The sequence below is a fragment of the Musca vetustissima genome, unplaced genomic scaffold (assembly GCF_032173495.1).
Source record: "Musca vetustissima isolate MV318-11 ecotype Yass unplaced genomic scaffold, APGP_CSIRO_Mvet_v1 utg15158, whole genome shotgun sequence".
NCBI classification, from domain to species: Eukaryota; Metazoa; Arthropoda; class Insecta; order Diptera; family Muscidae; genus Musca; species Musca vetustissima.
The window spans coordinates 793,955-803,347 of NW_026887821.1; the positions used below are offsets into that span (position 1 = coordinate 793,955).

The window sequence follows — 9,393 nt, forward strand, 5'->3', positions numbered from 1 at the left end:
ATCAACAGCTGATGTTTTTTGTCGTTATCCATCACACTCATTCGTAAACATAGCGAAGTGCCTAGCATTTTATCCTGTTTTCGTTTTATCCCTAATTCTCTTCTGCCTCTTCCATTCGTGTGATTTGCAAATAGTTCTCATCATTCTTGTCAGAGAATTGTGCCATTGAACTAGTTCGTTCCGGTATTTTTGTGAAGCTGTGTGTGTCGCTGTAGTGGAGGGTGCAAGCAAGCAGAGTAATTCATTTGCATTGCTTTGACAAAAGTAGAAAAAAATCGAATTAAAATCAATTTCTTTTGTAAAACTAAGAACTGAAAGAAGAAAAAAGGAAACTCTAAAATGTGCTGAACAATTGGAAAATTGCAACAAATACTCTGAAAGTTGCGTGTAAGAGGAGGAATTGGAAAAAGGGCTGTGGTATCCTATTATATAGGATTTGTCAATTTTGTTTGTTGGTTGGTTGAGACAGTGAAGTGTGGTGGTGGTGGGGGTATACACATACCTTGAAAGATGGATCACAGCATTCACAGCGGTAGCCATAGTTACCTTGATTTATCTTCTTCGGAAGAGGATGAAGAAGACGAGGAGTTCTCTATGGCCGAAAGCTCTGAAACCGATATGGATGATGATGAGCTGGGGGATTTACAAAGGCAATATTTTCGTCATGGCCAGACAAGCAGCGGTGCTCAGGTGATGCAAACCACCAGTGGAAATTTGCGAGATGATTTCGATAAATGTACTCAGGGTAATTTGGCCAGGAAACTTTTACAAAGAGAAGTAAGTATCTATTATGGAGTATTATTGATTATTGTTATTTATTGCAATAAGTGAATTGTTTGTTTGTTACCCCTAAAGTATATGGGCAATCGGGGTTATTATCAAAATACAAAACCCTTGTTTACTACCGTGCCAAAAAGACTAAGATTTTGCTTTAGAAACTTAGTTCCAGCAGGCTTCTTGCAGGGGTGAGTTGTGGTTTTTACCGTTATTGTTGTTGTCTCATTTATCTATGTATATTTTAATCCTTATTCCCTATTATTATTATAGCCACATGTTTATGGGTCTATCAGCCTGTGGACAATTCCTCTTAAGCTACAAGGTAACTTCAAGTGAGAGTGCACCTAACGCTAGCCACTATTCTTTCAATATTGGTTACAAATACACGTAAGTATTGGTTGCTATGAGCATGGAAGTGTATCTAAATTTGTTTGTTTTTTCCCTGACAGATTATTTTTTTGGATTTTTCAACCGCACAAACCTCTACGAATCTTCTATCAGTGTTGCCTTTTTGATGATCACGGTGTGGATAATATAAAGGAAGTCAGCATGATTCAATGGAAGAACACTGATCCTCGTATATTAATAGTGCATGGTGCTTCCGAGGAAGAAAACGAAGACTCTTATATATCATATATTAAAGTTCCTAAATTGGGCTGTTTAGAGTGTAGAAAACAAAGAGACTCTGAGGAGGAGGAAGGATGTAAGTATTGCAAATATTACAAAAAAATGTACAATAATTACCATTTTTAAATCATGTATTACAAGAAAATCTTACCGTTAGGCGACAAAGACAAAGAATTCTCCATTCTCAGTTGGAGTGTACAGAATAATAGAGAAACGTTAAATGCTGAACTGATTCCACAAAAATTATATTATCAGAAAGTCTATTGCAGTACAAATCTAGCGGATCGTTTTGAAATGTTTACCGTATATATATATATATATATCTCAGGAAGAATGGACGTCTTCGATAATTACGTTTTGTAAGCAGGACTTTCTATAGATTTTAATTTAAAAAGATCTCCACAATAATTCATACCATTGTAATCATGGCCTTAAAGAATATGGTAAAAATTTCAAAATACATTACCGGACCCAATATTATACTTAAGCCCGTATTGCTATACTGACATAAGGGAAAACATCGTGTCCTCATCTAAATAGTACACGGTTTCCTCGTGACACACAACAAATTAAAGATATTCTTGAATCTTGTAATTATATATCAGAGATTTCGTCGACATTCAATGGCCATTATGTACCGCCGTATGTCTTCTCAACATTACGCCATAGCTTTCATACATCACTTTAAAAACAAATGTTATCAAAATGCAACGCAATATAGTGACCCCAGTTTATATGCACATCAGGATAAAACTCCAAACTTTATGTAGCTCCCAGTTTCGCTGTACAAAACTACGACGTTTGAATCTTGATTAGAGAAAATTATTCCCAACATCTTAGAATGTCTCCTGAATTAGCATATTTTTACCTTGCTTTAATCCAGCTTCAGTAAATACCCCTTATTTTCTATGATTGATTACCGACATATTGAGAACTTTTACCAACTACTCGTCTTACACAACTCACGTTCAAAAAACATTCAGTTATATTTCACAGACTCCAATATCTTACCGACTCATGCACATTATTAAAACCTTTTTAGATATTCATATTCAATAATATTCTAACTCTGCTTTTATATCCTCCCTTTATTTCCAGTTTTCCGCCGAAATGTCCTCTGCATTAAATGTAATCTAACCGTACACACAAAGTATACACCTAACGAATCGAACTGTAAATTCGATCCATATATGCATCTTATTTGCCCAGAACGTATACTAATTATTGCCAATGGATTCTTCCATATGCTTCACATTCGTTTGGAGCAACCACCAAAAGAACAACAGGCCGCTGTAGTCAATATACAAAATCAGCAGCAACAACAAAATATGATAACTGTGTTAATGATGAAACCAACATGTGCCGGCTCATCGACACCAACACATCTCGGCGAGTTGAGTCCACAACAACAGTTGGAGAAACGCAATACTCCTGTCATATTCACACCCAATGCCGAGGCGGATAATTTCAGTGTAGATAGTCAAACGACAATTAGCTCTCAGAATAATGTTGTAAATCGGATAATAGAGGATTTTCCTGATATAGAGACTGATTCAACACATTCTGGAAGTGGTATTGCCATAACAACAACACCACAACAGTTGACGTCAATGAGTTTAAAATCGCCAACCTCAACGTTAACCTATCCAGAATCTCCAATATCTCATGTGACATTGAGCCAAAAGACTGGCGAAGAAATCGTTCTTTCCTGTAGTCCGAACGTATCTAGTCGTGTCAATGCCATTTCTTCTGCAATGACAAATACAACACCACCCACACAAAACACATCATCATCGCCGTCAGCTGTAACGTCGGGTAGTACAATGAAAACTAACACTTCACCTCCATTTCAGAACAGTCCTAGGCGTAGACATCGCATTGTGTCAAAATCATTCCGCAAAGGTGTCTCCATGTTCTTTTCATCGACTGGCATAACAACCACCCACACCATTTCGCCCAATTCATCTACAAGTGGCACTTCAAGTGCCAATAATTCGACGAGCAATGATCGTGCATCAACCTATGAATTTTGTGAGGAAAATGAAAAGTGTGAAAAAATATCCATACTACGAAAACGACGTTTGGCAGAAAGGAAATATGAATTCTCCGAGGATAATTCGGAGAACATTATACCCTATACAAAGTCTAGAACATCAGCTTCGAATACATTTAGTTCCTTAATGAGCAACACAAGCACAGGCAGTCATTCACCACGACACACTCGAACACATCTACATAGCAATCACTCGCCATATGCCTCGCCATCTTCATCACCACATCCTCATAGCTCAAATGTGAGTAGCTATGGTCATTATGTGCCGCCTTCAGCATTGTCTCCTTTACGCCACAGCTGTACATCGCCACTGGGCTTTCGATCTCCCCCTTCGACATCGGGTCTTATAACACCGACATACAGTGGTGCTGGTGGTAACGGTAGCAATATTAGCGGTGGAGGTGGTTCGTCCGTTATGCGCTCGCCGAGTCGCCACTTGGTGAGCAATAATTATTACAATCACAAATCACCCCCGCATTATAGTCTCTCAACTGCAACTCAACACATGTTGAGTTATAAGCCCCATGGTACGCTGCTGCCACTGCAGTTGTCGGTTGCAAAACGTTCGCATTTAGACCGAGGTGGTTCAATATCACCAAACTATCAACATCCATTTTTGTCGCCACGTCGCGATGAAATACGATCCTTTGAAGTTCCACTGCAAGGTGGTGCGGCCGAAAAGCCTGTATGTACGAAGAGATTTCAACGACGTTATGTTGAAGAGGATGATGCTGCATCGGTTATAACAAGTGAAGAAGGTAAATATACACAACTATTAAATCCACACATATGAGTCCAAAAGTTGATCTGTGGCCGTATGGTTAAGCATTTAGACTTTTCACGATGTCGTATAAGAATTGCAGAACATCATATTGAATAATAAAAATGCATTTTTGGAAAATATTCTGTTTTCCTCCCACATATTTTAATATTTGTATTCAATTTCCATTTTCAGATGATTGCATTTCTCCAGGCTACCATACGCTGTTACCAGTCGAGGTACATGGTTCGTGCTATTCTGAAATGCAAATGATATCGAAGGCTTCATTTCAACATTTGCGCTGTACAAGTGTGGTCATAGAACAGCATTCATTTGATATGGAAACATTCACGTACTATGTCATAAGTACATTGTGTCAGAAAAATCAGAAAATCTATGACTTCTTTTACGATTGGGCATATGAATTGATAAATGTATGTATGATATATTGTCTTATAATAGTAATGCGATCTATTTTAATGTCCCATGGTTCTCCTTACAGGTTTGTCCCCTGTCGCAGACGCTATTTTGCCTACTAATGGCACATTTTTCAGCTCGCGAAGAAGTAACATCCTGCCTGAATTGCTCACGAAAATTAAATTGCGCCTTTCATCGTCGTCAATATGAATGTCGGGTTCTCTTCACCTGGAATATGTCGACGGGTGACTGGGAAGTTCTTGATTTTGGTGAATTACACGATCATAAGTTGCAAAATATTTTCCTACGCAAAGGTGTTAAACGCAATCCTGTTTCTTTGGCACAGCGGGCCAAAAAATTGGCTCGCGAAATGGCACAGACACTAAATAAACTACCCGATTACACAAGTAATTTACGTGTATTGGATTCGAATATTAAAAAATCTAAAAAGACTATAACTGATATTGATAATATGATAGAATTTTATTTAAAACGACCCCGTTCCATGAACTGAACATTTTCAACATTTGCATACATAGTTTCAATACCAGATATATTCATTTCCACCGCATTGATATTTTAATTTTATGTTAGCATACATAAATAATAACTGAATCGATTTGCATTCAATCCATGATATAGTAAAAATATGATTCATAATATAAATACTTTTTAGATTTTAGTCTGTAAGCATCCATTGTGGCAATCTTAACTATATTCCCTCTACTGTAAAGGCTAATGCTAAAGTTATTGGCCATAATATTTGTTTTATTTTTTTTTTTTAATTGGAAACATGAATCAACTTCAAGAAAATGTTTAATTTTAGATATATTTTTTATAGAATCAAAATTGTTTTGTGTTTTAAATTTGAGCTGTAGTGTTAGTAGATTTTTTAATTTTAGCTTATTTTAAATTTACTATTTAATTATCTATATTTTTCACGAAAAATAAAATACAACGAGTGAGATATTCCTATACGTTTAGCAATACATAATAGTTTTGTCGTGTTTTTATTGGTTGTGATTAGAAATTCATTTGGCAAGTATAATTACATATTTGGTATATAGTTACGTTTTATTTTAAATTTGAGTGTGTCAAGAACTGTGTTTGCTGGAACTGGAACTCTGAAAATTGTTAAAATTTCAAATCTCTATCTTAAACATTGAGAGCTCTATCGTGATTTCAACAGACAAGCGGACAAACAGACGGTCGGGCGCATAGACAGGCGGACATGTCAAAATCGGCATACAATTTTATTCTAAAAAAGTACATGCATATATAAAACATATTGAGGACCCCATATTTAAAATATATTATTATTATAAATTGTATTGATATTTTACAACGACTCATGACGTATAGTACTTGAACTTCTACTGCAGCATTTGTCCCTTATGTCCTTGATATTCCCTCAATTATCCTTATTTTTGAACAAAAACCAATTAAATTCCTTAATTCTAAACTTCAACAGCAGTTAATTTTGTTAATTATTAATTTTATAAATTGGTCTGTTCCCGTACTGCAAGAATCTACTAATTTTTACTACGATAACGAATTTTCCTTTATGATATCGGAGAAAATAGAAAAATTTAGTAGATTCTTGCAGTACGTGAGCAGACCAAATGTAATATATATATGTATACACATAAAAACTACAAATTATCTCCTAACATTATATTCAAAATTGCATGCCAAAAATGCATTCATTACTGAGATATAACCATTTGAAGTTGATGTTGTGTCAAAATAGAGCTGCTAGCGATTCTATCTGCCAAGAGGTGGTATTTATCCTTCGAAGCCTGTAATTTAAATTACAACCACTTTGATTGGAAAATCGGTGAATGGGAACAGCATTTTACCAATTGAAATGATGTAAAATTGCTAAACTTGCACCACAACATGTTTTTTTTTATTTCCTACAAATGTCCTTAATAGCCCTATTATTTCTCAAAATTAATTATTTTCCAATGACAACAAGTATTCAGCAATACCAAATTTTTTTCAAATACACTAATTTCCAGCCATTCAAAGCTAATTTAACGTTTTTGAAAACGATCATGATTTTCACAGTTCTCCGTTGTGAAAGTACGTGTTTATCGATGCACATAACAACTACACAATCTCCCCTAACCAACGGTAAAAGTTTTATGTCAATACGTTCATTTATTACTGAGTTATAGCCATTTGAAGTTGACATTATGTTAAAATATAGCGGCTACACGATTCTGTTGGCCTGGTACCTCAAATTGGAAAAATGAAGAAATCTCACATGGGCAAAAATATAAAATACTGCAATGTTACCAGATCGCCACCATAGTGTTTTAATGTTAGTTTATAAATTCTGAGCATACTTTTAGGCGTTATATTAAAATCAAGAACCATATAACTTTCAAATGGATATAATTTTAAATGATGCGCCTGAAAGTATGCTTAGAATTTGTAAACCAACCATCAAATCAAAGAAAAATCGAACAATGTGGCAATGATGCTGTTGTTTTTTACTTTTTCGCTTTTGTGAAAATGCCAATTTCAAACATTTTTCCATTTGAGGTACCAGGCCAACAGAATCGTGTAGCCGCTATATTTTGACACAAGGTCAATTTGAAATGGCTATAACTCAGTAATGAATATACCTATCGACATATAACTTTTACCGTTGGTTAGAGGTGATTGTTTAGTTTGTATGTGTATCGATAAACAAGCATTTTCACAACGGAGAACTATGAAAATCATGATCGTTTGCAAAAACGTTAAATTAGCTTTGAATGGCTGGAAATTGGTGCATTTGAGAAAATGTTGATATTAGATTGTTGTTGAATGTTTGTTGTCATTGGAAAAGAATTCATTTTAAGAAAAATTAGGGCTATTAAGGAAATTTGCTGTGCAAGTTTACCAATCTGACATCATTTCAATTGGTAAAATGCTGTTCCCATTCACCGATTTTACAATCAAAGTGCTTGTAATTTAATATTACAGACTTCGAAGGATAAAATACCACCTATTGGCAGATAGAATAGCTAGAAGCTATATTTTGACATAACATCAACTTCAAATGGTTATATCTCAGTAATGAATGCATGTATTATGAAACGTTCACTATTGGTAAGGGGAGAATTTGTAGTTTTTATGTGTATCGATAATAAATCGATTGGGTTAAAAGTCGTTAATTACGACCGTGCTAAATTGTTGGTCTCAAGCGAATAATCTTGTGATCTTTATATAAGGAACTTTGAAGCAAACCTGTGCCGACTATGTTTCCCAAAGACATTTTTCAATCCATAATTCTCTTGGAAAGTGTGTCTAAAATACCAACAATACCTACTTCACTGAAATTTCAATTTATAGATGACAGCCAGTTAAAATAGATGATTGTCCTCTTAAAAAGAGGACGTATGGCCACCTCATTTATATGTATCCAATTTTTGGAAGTCATTTAAAAATAAAACGCATTTCACATTTTTGAATTTTTAGATATTATTTTGTTGTTGTTTTTTATTTTATTTTCGATTTTTCTTATTGTTTTTTTTTTTGTTGTATTTGAAAAAAATATGTTCAACTTCCTTAACGCCCAGTTTGGTATTATGTATGTATTACTTTATACACAAAAAATGTTATTAAATTATTATTAAATATTATAACACATATTATGATTACCATAGCAGTATGATGTAAATATATATATTTATAATTAATATATTTGTTGTTGTTTGTAAAGAGTTGTTTTATAGAAGTATGGTAGGGAGGGAGGGAGTTTTGTTGTGTTTGGATTTTTGTAAAGATCTGTGTAAATGTGTGACTGTGGCCTTGTATTGAAGTATGTATAGACGTACTACAAAACTTAGGTGCTAATTTGTATTTATAATAATAACTATTATTATTAATTATTATTGTAGACTTAAAAAATAAATACAATTCTCCATTAGGTTTTGTTGTTTTATTTATTTTTTTTTTGTTATCTATTTATAGCCATGTCTATCTATTATTGTTGCTTTAGATTTTATTTATTTTGTTGTGTTTAAGAAATTCAAAGACTTGCAACGCCTGAAAATATGCTACAAAATCATAACAATTGGCTGCATTGCTACGACTATTGTGAATGAATTGGACAGGGAGTGAAAATGAAATAAGAAATTAACGTCTTTTGAGGTGTGTTGCAAAAGGAATTTGATTTTTTGAAATGTTTTACAACGGAATTTGAGTTTTTTTTGAAAAGTTTTATCATGGAAATTATATTCTGTAATTTATAAGTGGAAAATTTGCTTCAATATACCCTATCAATTTTGTTCTTATTTTTTGCGGGGAAACTATTTTTGATTTTGTGACAGGAGTTTCGTTTTTGATTTGTTTTTTTTTTTCGTTTTAAATGAATTCAAATTTCTTTGTTTTTTGTGTTTTTTTTTCGTTTATTTGTTTTTTTTTGTTTTGCTAAAGCATGACTCGATTTAATTTAATTAAACATAACATTTTTGTTTTTTATACAAAATTATTAATTAATTAATTAAAAAAGATACGATTTGTTTTTTATATTTATTATTACCTATATATAATAACATAACCTCACAATAAATTTAATTTTTTTTTGTTTTGTTTTAAATATAGTTTGTTTATAATAATATTATTATGTATTTTTTGTTTTTAAGTTATATATATATATATTAAATAGTTTATACATTTGTTGTTTTTTTAATTAAATTAATTTATATTTTAAACTATATAAACCTTCTCTTTGCGACTTCGACTTCGTATTTTTTGTAATTTA

General features: G+C 33.3%; 2 protein-coding genes across 2 annotated transcripts in view; both read left to right on the top strand.

The window, feature by feature from the left end:
- Window positions 1–9,393, top strand: part of LOC133335532 (uncharacterized) — a 109,779-nt gene that overhangs the window by 45,198 nt on the left and 55,188 nt on the right. The window lies entirely within an intron of this gene.
- On the top strand, window positions 725–5,149 carry LOC133335571 (uncharacterized). Its single transcript, XM_061543880.1, has 7 exons — window positions 725–777; window positions 856–965; window positions 1,048–1,164; window positions 1,227–1,480; window positions 2,503–4,215; window positions 4,413–4,651; window positions 4,720–5,149. The coding sequence occupies exons 2-7, from the start codon at window positions 859–861 to the stop codon at window positions 5,146–5,148; spliced, it is 2,859 nt and encodes a 952-aa protein (XP_061399864.1). The 5' UTR covers window positions 725–777; window positions 856–858; the 3' UTR covers window position 5,149.

What these genes read in the sequence shown, in the direction of transcription:
- LOC133335571 (XM_061543880.1), top strand. Translation starts at nt 859, where the DNA reads ATGGGCAATCGGGGTTATTATCAAAATACAAAACCCTTGTTTACTACC. An exon ending in CCAGCAGGCTTCTTGCAGGG is followed by an intron (nt 966 to 1,047) that starts GTGAGTTGTGGT and finishes TTATTATTATAG; the next exon opens with CCACATGTTTATGGGTCTAT. An exon ending in GGTTATAACAAGTGAAGAAG is followed by an intron (nt 4,216 to 4,412) that starts GTAAATATACAC and finishes TTCCATTTTCAG; the next exon opens with ATGATTGCATTTCTCCAGGC.